Raw genomic sequence first — 14,013 nt, 5'->3', positions numbered from 1 at the left:
CTGTCAGGTCCCCGTAGACCCCCAACACACTGGTGACCACAGGACTCTGGATAAGCACATCCAGACCCGCGCCTCTCAGCTGCCACCCCCAGGGCAACAATTCTCATCGCAACCCCCAGTGCAAACCTCTCCCCCAGCTCCAGGTCAACGTGTCTGAACTCAGAATGGTCATCTCGCCTCCCAAACCAGCTGCCTGTCCAGGACAATGGCACCACATGCACCCTGGACCCTACGAACACGCCAGCCTCCTCCTCCTCCTCACCACTCCCCCGCTCCCGTTAGCCTCCTTCCCCTCTCCGTCAACCCCTTCACCACCTCACGGACCAGGACCTTCTCTCCAGCGCCAGGCCCTGCCTTCACCTGCCTCTGGGCCTGCTCCCATCAGCCCACGACGTCTCTCTGTGCACAAGGTCCCTGTCTTTGCTGGGACAGCGTGGGTCCTCTCTCAACCTTATTCTCGACTTGCCTTCCTCAGGGGCCTGAAATAAGTCCAAAGTAGTAGCTACCTTGCTGCTTCCTCTAACTTCCAAAAGGTAAAATTCAAGAAACTGTCACATGCCTGTTTCGAGAGGAAGGTGACATATCTACCAGGTGTGCTGGCTAGACAGTCCTGCACACTCTGCCTACCCTCTGGGTCAAGGATGCAACCTGCATGATCAGGCACCAAGGCGTGGCTCGGATCTAGAACGGGCACATTCACACGTCAGCAAACCTAGCGTTTATGCACCTAAAGCTTCTTATCCCTAAGGCTTCAGCCCCTTAAATTCCCAAACCTTCCCGGCATCGGGCACTCTTCCACAACGGATTCATAAATTCCCAAACCTTCCCAGCATAGGGCACTCTTCCACGACAGACTCATAAATTCCCAAACCTTCCCGGCATTGGGCACTCTTCCATTGGTGGAATTTTCTGAGCATATTATCCACTCCTGTTACAGAAGTCCACTCATGGGGACTCCCCAGGTTGCAGTGCACCCTAAATGACTGTATTTACCAGGCTCCACATCTGGACGGGCTCTGCACACTGCCACCCTTACCTCTGAGATCACAGGAAGTCTCCTGACCTCCTCCCCAACCCTTCCTGAGGATGACAGCCTCCAGAGCCCACCCAAGACTGGAGGCCCATTCAAAGGGCAGTCAAGGATTTGTGCCACATTTACGTAGAGAAGTGGTGGCTGGCATGCGTTGTGTGCACACACGCACGTGTGTGCCTGTGTTAGCATATGTGCGTGCTAAGCCTGCATCTGGGGACGCTGTGACCTTTGAAAGTGGGACCAAACAGCCTTTTCCCAGGGGTGCGAGGTGCCCCGCGAGGAGCCCTGAGCTGGTGGCACACGACTCAGACCCATCCTAGCGCTGTGCTAACAGCCCTGAGAGACCGTCAGGGCCACTGGACCGGCTCCACGCTGTTCCATTTCCAGGCTACTCCTGTTCTCCCCATGTTCCCGGCTTCCCAGTGTTCTCTGACCATTTCTTTCTGCCCCTGCAAGTTGCTTCCACCACTCATCATCCTGGGCAGCCTCCCAATGAAGACGAACCAACCCTCTGCAAAGGAAGCAGTCAATCTACTTGATGAGCCAAAGTCCTCTGAAATAGACCCTGTTTGTCAACCCCAGATACGTCAGCCACCATTCACTTCCCATCTCCATCTTTTTCAAGTCACAAAACATGGCATTAAGAGGCCGCTATGTGGCAGTACCTGCAAAGTCAGGACTCCTGCTGCTCAGAAGTGCCTGCCCCTGCCTGGGACATCACAGTCGCTGGAGCCGGATTCCCCTCCTCCCTCGTGAACCAGCAGGAGCACAGCAGGCCTGGAGCCAAGGACCCGCAACAACCCCTCCCCGGGCAAAGCCTGGCTCCCCATCAGGCCCAGCAGCTCTGCCCACCGCAGCCCGAGGGCACCTGGAGGGATCTCACACCAGGAGGGGCTTCTTCTCCCCTCAATTAATGGGCACTATTTCCCAGAGTTCAGCTTAGAAGAAAGGAAAACCAAAACAACACATGCTTGCCCTGAGGACGGAGTCACGGGCATCTTTTGGGAGGGAGGGCGCACGCGGGCTGACCCCTGTGCCACTGGGCACCGCGAGCGTCTGAACGGTCATGTGGGAACAGAATGCAGACCCCAAAGTCCTGCAGGACGCTCAGGGATCCAAACCACACAATCCTATGACCAGGTTTCACACTCTGAAGGAAAAAACTGTATCTGCAAGATCTTTAATAAGCAAAGCATCTAAGGTTTACCCGCTTAAAAACCCAGCCAAGCAGAACACCCTCAGCCCGGCGGCTGGCAGCACGTGCGCCCCGTGCCCATGAGCTTCCGCACAGCGCCCGGGCTTCCCCGCGCCCAGCAGACTTGTCCCAGAGCTGCCGCGGGGACTCATCCTATGGGGACCGTCCTCCCTCATCACCGGGCCCAGCATCACAGCAGGTCTTCCAGCCCGTCCACTGCACTCCCATGCTCCCTCCACACAACGCCCCTGCTCATCCCACAAGGTACAGCTGGAGCGCCACAGAGTCCTCCGAGCTCTAGCCTGGGTTTGCTTTCCTGCACCCCATACACCTCAAGATAACACGAATGTCGGTTTTCATTAAACCTCTTCGTTACTGGTCTAAAACCTGTCTTCCTGCTGTAACCACAAGCTCAAGGGGGCAGGAACCATACTCGCTTTGCTCGCCTGCGTCCCTACCACCCCGCCGAGGGCCAGGAGATGCCCTGTTGACATGGGCTGACTTGAACTGACGCGGTCTCCACACACCCGTGCTCTGCCCAAGGCCAGCGCCCCGGCGCCCGCCCCATGAAGGTCTCCGTGAATGACACTGCCGCCTAGGAGCTGGCGGGTCGGTCCCCAGGACACTTCAACAGACCTGAGGCTTTCTGAAGTCAGGGGAGGTGGACCAGGACCGACACACGAACACCCCCAAGCATGGACGACAAGAGGTGAAAGAAGTCATGCCCACCAATCATACCTGAAGGCCGGGACAGAAAGGTAACACGTGTCCACTTAAAGACACAGCCAACGGCCAGAAATAAATGGTGCGTTTTATACAAATGTCCCCAAACCACCCCGTACATCCACTCGGCGGACGTGCAAGTCCTGGTGCGTGTGCGCACGTGTGTGCAGAGGGGGTGTCACAGGAAGGCAGGGCAGAGCACAAATCCTAGCTCCTCTGGTTCTTCTCTCTTCGAGACAATGACCACCACAGTCCGTCTCGCTGACGATTCAGGCAAACGCAGTTAAGGCTGGCTTGGGTCTTACGGCATGAGTTGGTGGTAAAGTAGTTAAGACAAACTTACTTACCACATGAATTAAATGGTCTATTTAACATGCAATATCAATTCGCTAATCACATCTCAGCTGAACTTCTTCTTTCAATTAACAACCCCGAAGTCTACTGACAGGTCCTACTGTTCTAGGATCATTAAGAACATTTTCATTATCTGTCAAGGCGGGAGGAAGAAGCAGAAAAGCAAGCGCTCTCGAGCGCAGGCTTCTCCCCTACATGAGAGCCGATTAGGGACGGAGCCGTGGTGGTCCTCATTAGTTGCTTAGCAATGAAAGCCCTCCTATGAAATCAGCAACGCAAACAAAGTGTGAGAGGTTGCAATAAAACGCACTGAACGAGCATGTTCTCATCCTCAGAGGGTAATCTGTCCCGGCCAAACCTCCTCCCTCGGATCACAACCATGATGAGAAGCTGAAGCGGCTAAAGACACAATCTCATAAAAACAAACAAATATCAAGTTGGGAAGGTTCACGTGAAGACAAATTAAAATCTGTTTTTAATAAAAATGCTACAGGCAAACAGCAAATCCCTCCTCTGGTTATTTATTTTTTATCCATAGATAAATTAAAAAGTAGATCCCACATTTATATTTTCAGAATGTTCAGCAGTTGACTGCTATAACATAAATGGGGGAAAAAATACCCAGCACTCAAAGAGAGACCACACTGCCCAACCTAAATCTCCGTTAAACTAAGTATTTTGCATGTAACTAACATTCCCATAAAATGAACCGCTACTAGTGTCCAAGGCAGAAAGGAGACAACACGCTGCAGAATGCAATCAAACAGGGCTCAGGCTTTAGCTTGTCAGCAGAACATTCCACTAACGGGCTACCACCTTGACCCAATCCATTCAAATCCACCCCGTGAAAGCCAGCCATCAGAACAAAACCACGCTCCCTGTGGGTGATTAAAAAGAAGACAGTAAGAATAAACACTGCATCTTAATGTCTTCTTCAATAGTTAAACACGTGGGTTTACAGACTTTTCTTAAAGCTGGCATCAATGAGAAAACTATACTATTTTTAGTTGTCATTACAACATTTAACTTAATGGCACATCTCAACATTGGTGCAATGATGCATAGTAACTCGGCAAGGCCACCAAAGTTCACGTTTAATGTCTGCAGGGAAAAAAAATCACGATATGGTCTTACCTATGTGTTCGCACATGAAGACTACAAAGAAAGGAGTGACAAGGTCATTAATCCCCTGAACATATCCACTGGCAGGGTGACGTATCGCCCATATAAACAATATCCTTTCAAAAATCTGCAAGAAAATTGAACAGGTGGTGAAGCAAAAATAAACACATCAGAAACTTTAAAATGTATGCATTCTTTCCCTCAAAATACATATATACGATCAACATTTTTCACTGTCTCTAATATTAAAAGTAAAAATGTAAACAAAGTATTAATTGCTACTTAATTTTTTCATAAAATTCCCATTATCTTAATTTCTTACTGACTTAAAAGCAATTTCAGTGTCTCACCGAGCCCCGAGCTCAGCCCTGCCACACGAGCTGGCTCCCATAGGAGACACCGCCCCCCCAAGCCCCACGGGCAGAGACTGCACATGGCTGCCCAGGACGTGGTCAGGCGGTACAGCAGCACCTGGCCTCTGGGTGAGTGCTCCCTCCATGTGGAGGCACCGGAGAGCAGAGGACCGGGCAGGTGGGTGGGCAGGTGCACCCAAGGATGGATGGGTGAACGGAGAGAAGGAAGGAAGCATGGTGGGGGGAGGGGGTACATGGAAAGATGCTCTGAATTTCCCTCGTATGGTAAACAGATTGTTTTAAATGAGGCAGAAGTGACATATGACATTATATTAGTTTCAGATGTACAATATATGAATAGTGACTCAGTATTGGTATATATTACAAAATGATCTTTTGTGATATACGTAAGTCTAATTAACACCCGTCACCATACATAGTTACAAATTTCTTCTCTCGTGATGAGGACTTTGAAGATCTCTTAGCAACTTTGAGACATGCAACACGGTATTATTAAACAGCACACTGTCCATTACATCCCCTGACTTACTTTACGCTGACCCCCCCGCCCACTGCACCCACAACCACCCCCACCTCTGTCAGCCGCCAGTCTGTTATCATCACCCAAGAGCACCTGCTCCAGCATCTTCCCATTACATACATTCCCACCAGCCGTTCCATCACCCAGGCCATGGACACAGGAGTAGCTTAGCCTCCTCTCTCCCCTTACAAGACCCTTGCTGCTGACCCAGGCCTCATGCTAAGAAAGCACACGGGGCAGGCTAAACGAGCAAACGCCCAAACAGCCCGTGAACTGCCTCATTTCCAAACAGGTTGAGCCTGCAGGGCTAACTGTGCTGGTACCCAAGGAGGTCAACCCCTTTCTGCACTGCCCTCACTCCCAAATATCACCAAGCTTGTGGTCCGCATCCCCAAATCAACACCAACTCAGCTCTACAGCAGGAGCACTGGGGCCTAGATGGGCAAGTCTCTTAACCCAGGGCCCACGGGCAACAAGGGGCACCACCAGCCCTAGAATCCAGGCTCCCAGCCTGGTGCCCACCCTCGTACACCATCAACTATGCTTGCTCCCAACAAATAAAGTAACCAGCACGTAAGCCGGGGCACCTGGGCACAGAGCCTGTCCCAACAGGGCAGCTGCTAAGTACCTGCTGCTGAATGAGTCGTGCATTCGTGCACATACGTTCATACCTGTGTCTCATTTTACAACAGCTTTCTAGCGAGAACTAGCAAGAATATTCAAACAAAAGCAAAAGACCAAAACCACTCAACACGTGGCATCATTTGCCATTTCTCTTGTGCAAACGCAATGTGGCTGACACTGTGCCGCCATTTTGGGCTCTCACCCTGGTGACGCTGGAAGCGCACTCGACCCGCCAGTGCAGTGACACAGTGGTAGACAGGGACGCGGAGTCCATGCAGGAGAGGACCCCTCTCGCAGACCCTACCCACCACCCCCCCGCCCCCGAGCAGCCACGCAGCAGTCATGGCCCGGCCCGGCCACCTGGACACAAGGAAAGCCCGGGACAGTATTCCAACCGTTTCCTCGCCGTGGCCAGGGCAGGGACAGGCTGAGCAAGTGAGGGCACAGTCAGCACAGAGACTGCACCGGGGGCAGAGAGCGGGCAGGGCCGGGCTGCACTAGGACGAGCAGGAGCAGTGCCCAGCAGGACACACTTGGGATAGTTCGCCGCAGTGCCCGGCAGGACACACTTGGGATAGTTCGCCGCAGAGCAGTGCAGAGCCGTGGATGTCAGCTAAGCAGCTCCTCACGAATAAGACCCTGAAGTATGTGTACAGCTCACAGGCAGGTTTCTACCCCACACTGGAAAGTTCTAGCAAAGACAACCCAGAGGATGGGGAACTCCCGTGCATGCACACTCAGCCATGACGTGGCCAGGAACAGCGGAGCCTGAAGAGCGCAGGTGCACCCCCACCATCAGCTCGGGCAGGCCCCCAGCCGGAGACCCACAGGTGAGACGATGGGGCCCAGCGAGGTGAAAAGTACCCACTCTGGCCCGTGCCTCCCACCGCAGGGTGGCTCCTTCGATTCCCAGCACGGCCTTCAGCCCCTGCACAGGGCAACGCTCGATGACTCCAAGAGCACCCAGGGATGGGATCAGGCCACACCTTCGGCCATTCTTCGCATGGCCCCTATACAGCCCCTTGAGGGCTACCCTCAAGACATGGCAGCGGAGCACCCAGAGATGGGCTCAGTCTACTCTGAAAGAAACTCCCGGGCGGGGCACCCAAGCAAGGCACCAGAACAGACAACCACATGGTGCAGGGGGTGCTGTCTGCAGCACCCTCCCAGTGACCTAGGGCAGGAAGCAAGGACCTGTGTGGTCGCCACACGACAACCAGGCCTGAGGAGGGCTGGGAACAAAGAAGAAGCGTCAGCCCCACAAACACGTGGATGGAAAGGCTCCACGGTGGTACACACTGCGTCCCGGAGGCCACTGAGAGCAAAGGAGAGATGCAGGGGTGCCTTGAGAACAGGAAGGAATCACTGGGGATAGCCTTGAATGCCACGATGCAGTACGTGGGCATCAGTAAGCAACCTAACCCCAGTAATGACGACGCTAGTGTGATCACGCAATACTTGCCAACATCGATTAAATGCTACTGTCCTAACCACCTTCACTAGCTCATCCTCCTCTAAACGTGGAGGCAGGTATGATTACTGCCCCTTTCAGACAAGGTGGCAGACAGCCCCCGAATGGCCCTGTGCCCCCCCCACCTCCTGGTGTATGAGCTCTTGTGTGGCCCCTTCCCCTTGAGTGTGAACAGCCCTGCACCCTGCTTCGCACAGGGGATGGGATGTGCAAGATTATGTCATACAGGACAACAACCGTCCTGCTGGGAGACACTCTCCCTGCTGCCTTCAAGGACACAGGCTCCCACACTGTGAGCTGCATAAGGAAAGGGCCGTGTGCCCGGGACCTGAGGGCAGCTGAGAAGCAGCAAGGAACCCAGGCCACAGCTCCACAGCCTACCAGCAACCGAATCCTGCCAGCAACCACGTGGGCCTGGAAGCGGGTCCTTCCCCAGTCAAGCCGCAGATGCGTCTGCAGCCCAGACCACACCTGTTTGCCACTTGGGGAGATCCTGAGCTAAGACATGCTCAGACTCCTGACCCACAGAAACTGCGGGACAACAAATATGAATAAGTGTGTGTTGTTTGAAGTGCCAGGTTTGTGATGATGTCGTTACAGAGGAATGGGTAACTCATACAGATAAGAAGCTCAGGCAGCCACAGGGTAAGCAATTCACCCAGAGCAGCAGAGCCAGAGGTCCATGCTGGTATCTTGACTAAAAGGTGGTCTTGTGAGGCTTAACTAAATGCCACCACCGATCTGCATTAGTACACAAGAGCTGTTTTCATATGTAAATCAAAAAGGAGAGAACACCAAAAAATTATAACTATATGGTAAGAAAGAAACAGCAACATCCGTGAGCTCCTGGTGAGCAAACTACATCTAAACTTGGTTTCCACCTGTCCAAGGCCTAGCAGGGACCTGGTCATCAAAGGGGCCTGGTGTGCACACATGCGTGTACACAGATACGTGGCATGTGTGCACAGGTGTGAGGTGCGTGTGCACACAGATGTGTGGTACCTGTGTGCGGGCAGGTGTGCGTGTGCACTGGGAAAAGCCAGAGCTCAGGGCAGGGAAATCTCCTTTCCTGCTTTGCAATCTATCCTGGGGAAGTGATCATGTCAGCAATGGACCCCTCCCAACCCTTTCACTAAGCCCCAGACTTTCAGAGCACTTGGCTATCTCTCTCTCTCTCTCTCTCTCCCTCTCTCTCACACACACACACACACACACACACACACACACACACACACACACACACACACACACACCCTAACGCCACTCACAAGCAGGAATGCAGGTTTTCGCTTGGCAACCCTGGAACAGAAGAAAAGCTGGTGCAGATGACTGAGCCGGCTCCGCACAGCAGGGAATGTGGAGGGGACATGAGTGTTCTCAGTGCAGCCAGCACCCGTGCAGGCAACTGGAGCGGCCTGCTCGCAATTCCTAGGCCCAGAGGCCACAGAAGGTCTGAGAAAGCAGCAGGGAAGACCTGCTGGCCGGGGCTCCTGACGCAGTCCCAAAGCTTCCCTCATGCAGAGTCCAGAGCAAGCTGTCCTGAGATGGACCAGGCTCCACAGGATATTACCTGGGGAAACTGAGGAAAGCACTCAGGGGCAAACGCATCTGGTAAACACGGCTGAGCAAGGAGGTAGGAGGAGGCAGCTGAGCCTTCTCAGTCCCAAACAGACTGTTCATGTGCTTGCAAAGCCGTCTGTAAGGGAGCCGACAACCTAGCAATCGCCTTACTGCCCCTCACCTGGGCCCCGTGCAGTCTTCCAGAAGCACGGGCCGGCCCTCACGCTCACAGCCTGCAGAGTGCCCTGTGTCTGTACTACTTTGGGAAAATTTCCAGAATTCAGATTTCCCATTAATTAAAGAAAAGCTATCAATCAGGTAGTTCAAATTATTTATACTTAACTCTACTTATCTCTCTTGATAACCTGAAAATTATACCCTTAAGGCTTTAATCCCAGTAACATGTAAACAAAGAGACAAGTAGTTCAAACAAAAACAAAAATGGCTCTTTTTTTTTAAAAGACTGTATTTATTTATTTGAGAGAGAGAGCAAGTGAGTGAGCACAAGCAGGGGGAGGGGCAGAGGGAGAGGCAGACTCCAAGCTAAGCAGGGAGCCCGATGCGGGGCTCGATCCCAGGACCCTGGGATCATGACCTGAGCTGAAGCAGACGCTTAACCGAGCCACCCAGGCGCGCCAAAAATGGCTTTTAACAAGACATTTTAACAAGGCAGGCTAAAATGCCGAAAAAGCACGGCCAGCCGTGGAGGTTTGTGACAACGGATGCAAATCCTGGCTGTGCCACTAAAGAGACACATGTCTGCGGGTCATCACCCCGGAGGTCCAGCCTCGAGGCCACAGAGAGCGGGGGCTCCCTCACGTCTTCACCCCCACAGCAGCCTCCAAAACAGCCAGCTCCAACCCCTGCTCTCGGCTCCGCTGCCACCAGCTAGTGGCCGTCATCTCGTGTCTGGTCCCCCTGTTAACACCCCGGACCGCACACCCCCCAGAGAGGCAGCAGAGCTCCCGACACACATCAGGTCACATCGTGGTCGCCGGAGGGTAAATGCAAACTCCTGGCCCTGACTCCAAGGTGCCTGGCCTACCACTCCCTTCCCCACCTTGTCACCTCCGCTGGGTCTCCTCTCACCAAACCAGTCACTTCTGTCCCCTCCTCAAGGCACCTGCACGTCTTCTTTCCACCTGCAACGCCCCGGCACCCCTGATCTGCAGCATTAGGTCAGAGTTCCAGGGCTGCCTCCTGAGAGCCAACTTCCTGCACCGCCCCAGCTGGGCCAGCAGCCCCGCTTCCGAGGCCGCAGCTCCAACCACTCCCACGTTGAGCCCCCTGAGGAAGGGTCCTCCTGCATCCCGCTCACTCCGTGCCCTCAGGCCTGGCACGTAACGGGCCGAGAGGAAAACCCTGGAACTCCTTGCTGAATGGAGGCGTGAAGGAGCCCCTTCGTGTTGAGCCCCCTCTTGCCTGCTCTCTCCAGCGTCTGCGCCGTCGGTGAGCACCTGGACCTTCCCGTTCCGGCGAGATCTCAGACAACACCTGGGACCCAGACCAGTGGTTCCGTTCTGTTTCTCCATCAAGTGGTGCTCCAGCCCCAGCTCCTCAGATGCCAGGCGGTGGGGACATCAGGGGCCCCCCACTTGTTGGAGAGGCAAAACAGACTGGAGGGCAGGGGGACTCAGCTGCACTAACGGGGAGGCAGTGGGAGAGCACGTGGCACAGGGAGACTAGAAGAGGAGGCGACAACAGGAAAACAGCACGGTGAAGGCTGATACGGAGTTCTTCAGGAGGCAGGAGGAGCAGAGCACAGAGGGGGACGCAGCCAGGAGGCAGGGGGACAACGCAAGGCTCGGGAAGCCCCTGGGCTGAGTCAGAGCCATCGCGCTTCGCATGATGAACCGGTCCTGTATGCGGAGAGTTCATGTTCATCATCGGAAGACTCTCCTATCTCCGAGCCACAAGCCAAGGCCCGGGCATGGGGAGAGTGCGCCACGTGAGCGCAAGGCAAAGCACCCACGTCCACCCCATCAGCACCAGCTCCGTTTTCCACAGGAGAAGCGTCCAAGCATCCTCCTCAGGGAACGCCCCCCCCCCCGCCCTGTCCCGACTCCTGACAGCGGCACCCAGCCACCTCCGCAGTTCTGCGTGCACGCCAACGTCCACACCAGCTGAACCACTTCTGCTAGTCACTCTGGGGCTCACAGGCCCTTTACCCTGACATCTGTCTTGAGTGAGCACTCTCAGCTCTCCCTGTCATTACAGAGCTGCCCCCAGAGCCCCTCATCTCCTTGCATACTATTTCTAACAACAGCCATTAATTTAGAACATAAGAAACAAAACACCAGGATTTATGTTTCTTTGGCAGGAAAGGAGGAAGAGAAGGTAAGTAACTGGCCTCTCTTCATCCTGTCAGACTGTCCTGCCACACCGGGGACACACCAGGACGCCACGGGGGGCCCCACCCCCAACCAAAGCATCTGCAGGCCCCAGGCCCGCACACCTTCCCTGGCAGGCACCCCCAGGCCTACGCGCCCGATTTGGCCCAGTGGCACAGCCAGGCGCCACCCCCAGCACACGCAGCAGCAGCGATCTATCTGAGGGGGCAGGCGGAAGCCTACCTTTGACGAGGTGACAGACAGTTCAGCCTTGTCTAGACTCCCCGGAGGAAAAAACTTTCCATTAATTGCAATAATGTAGAAAAGACTTCCACGTAGGGAGGATGCCTGCCGACGCTGGGAGCTCATAAACCCAGCACATGGGGGAGAACAAAGTCCTGAGCTGCCTGCCCGCTGAGGAGGGTGTCATGTGCAGGGTGGCCAGGCAAAGGGGCCTCGGGCAGAGGGGGCCAGCAGAACCGTAGGGCAGCAAGCATCCCAACAGCCCCTCCTGAGGGCCCCAAGGTTCACTCGTGCCCCTGGCCACCCCCTTCCAGCTCCTGTCCCTGCTCCCTTCCAGGCGCTGGAACAGGACAGGGGCCCAGGGGCCCCGGGAGACAGGGCTGCTGCAGGACACCCGGCCCAGACCTAAATCTAACCCGTCCACTCGCGGCTGCACCGGGACGACCATGGGCCGGGCTGCAAAGCTGACTGGCAGGACTAGGCCCAAAGCAGAAACTACACGTGCCGTTGGTAGGCTGAGGGCTGCCTTCTCTTTGTTTTTTTTTTTTCTCATCACTAACTAATTTATCCTGTATCTTTTACCTTAAATCACTTCATCTGACTTGACTTTGCTTCTGTTTGAAATCACAACTAGCACAGGTCTGAGTCTAAGTCACTCAGCACCGTCCAGAACTCCCTGCCCAAACCACCTGAGGTGGTCCCATGGGGCCCCAGGGTCCCCACAGCCTCCCTCCGACAGCTCCTGTCTCACAAACCCTCAGCCCCATTCCTAACAAGGTCTGTGAAGACCTGAGCGACAGTGCGCCCCACCTTAGATCCCGCCCCTGCCACACGCGTAACCGCGAGCACATCAGGATGGGACCTCTGAGGGCTACCCCGAAAATATTTTCCCAGTTGACTGCCATCGTAATGAGCTCTCCACAGAGGAGACATCGCTGAGAGCAAGCCATGAGGAAACGGGACCCCGTTCCCAACACGGCAGGACGCGTGCTGCGGGGCTTCTAACCTGCATCTGACGCCCGCTCTTGTACACGCTCCGAGCGACATCCAAGCTTCTGCGCTCAGGCTCACAACAGACATCACCAAGAGACACGACCAAGCAGGGCTTTCCTCTCACCTTTTCCAAGCAGGTGTTTTCAAAGTCAACAACATGACCCTTTAAGGGGTACGAGTTTAGCACAAGTTCCCTTGAATTTACACCCAGTGATGGGCCGGAGGGGCAAACTGGGAGCAGGCATTCGCTCTTGCTGGCTTCTCCACCCCCAGGGCCCGCTGCTCCCTGACAGTCTCAACTAAAAACGAAATCCGAGAGGAATCTTGTGAAGGACATTCACCAAGGTCAGCCCACAACACTGATGGTACAACCCCAAGGACGAGTGGCTCTGCGCCCTACTAAGGAAGGCGCCAGGAGAACAGCTCCGGCCACTGCCAGACCTCTCACTGACCAGGCCCAATTCCGCAGAGGTCCCTTGGGGCCAGGCTCAGGAAGTGACAGAGGCCAGAGCCGGCGGGTCACCGAAATCAAGGGTCCAAAGCCAGAGGGGCCAAGCCAGGAATCAGGAGGAGAGACCCAGCAAGCGGCCTGGGGGGGCGTGGGGCCCTGTGCCTGCACCTGCCCAGCCCTTGCCCCCAGGGCCAGCACCAGGAGGCCACAGGACAGTGCCGCTGAGCCGCCCGCCACGTGCCAAAGGCAGCTGAGCTTGCGGCGGGAAGCCACTGTCCAGCACCTTCACCGCTGCCTGCAACAAAGGCACCACCAGGACACCCCAGGCCTGTGCTGCCTGCCTGTGGGGCACAAGGAGGGGGCGCATGGGGGGGGGGGGCGGGGCCAGCCAGCCTGGGAGTCAGGATGTTCTTCCCACAAGGTTGCTTGAGGACCAGGTCAGGAAACAGAGGCTCCCCAGAACTGTGACACAGGGGACATCAGCAATTCAGTGTTACCCTCCAAATTCAAGTGTCCCCCCAAAGCACCCTGATCGGGGCTGTTCTCCAGCTCTGCGCACGGCCAGAACAAGGCTGGCAACACACACACAGGCTTTCCGGACGAAGCGACAGGACCCCCTCCGCTTCCTGCAGGCCTGTCTGTGGCCACCCTTCGACAGCACTGTGCTGAGGACAGAGACCACGCCCAGGCCTGGGAGTCCACTCAGACTTCTTCAGGGGGTCACAGCCCCCACCACGTCATCTGCCAGAGGTCCAGGTGTTTCACTGACCGCTGCAGCAGGACAGGTGCAAGCAAGACTGCTCACACGGGGCGGCTAGAGGGAGCGGCGTGGTGAGCCAGGGCGAGAGAGCAGGCACAGCACGTTAACTCAAGGTGAAGTAATGTGCTGTCAGGTTAAGCAGCACTACCATCTGCCAAAGGACAATAAAGGCAGGATGCCCCCCGTGTAAGGGTAAGTTTAGTGAAAACACAGAACGATGGGAAATGGCTCGAACAATGAATACACATTGGGTCTTATTA

The 14,013-nt window shown here is 55.2% G+C and overlaps 1 protein-coding gene across 1 annotated transcript in view; it reads right to left on the bottom strand.

The window, feature by feature from the left end:
- The window catches only part of TBC1D22A (TBC1 domain family member 22A), a 346,524-nt gene that overhangs the window by 207,473 nt on the left and 125,038 nt on the right, over positions 1–14,013 (bottom strand). The window contains exon 8 of the mRNA XM_028115313.2: positions 4,440–4,554. Within this exon, the coding sequence (XP_027971114.2) occupies positions 4,440–4,554 (115 nt within the window). The remainder of the gene's footprint in view (positions 1–4,439; positions 4,555–14,013) is intronic.

The sequence above is a fragment of the Eumetopias jubatus genome, unplaced genomic scaffold (genome assembly GCF_037043125.1).
Source record: "Eumetopias jubatus isolate StellerSeaLion01/CBP00866 unplaced genomic scaffold, mEumJub1_p1.0 scaffold_8, whole genome shotgun sequence".
NCBI classification, from domain to species: domain Eukaryota; kingdom Metazoa; phylum Chordata; class Mammalia; order Carnivora; family Otariidae; genus Eumetopias; species Eumetopias jubatus.
This window is presented reverse-complemented; position numbering and strand designations above follow the sequence as displayed.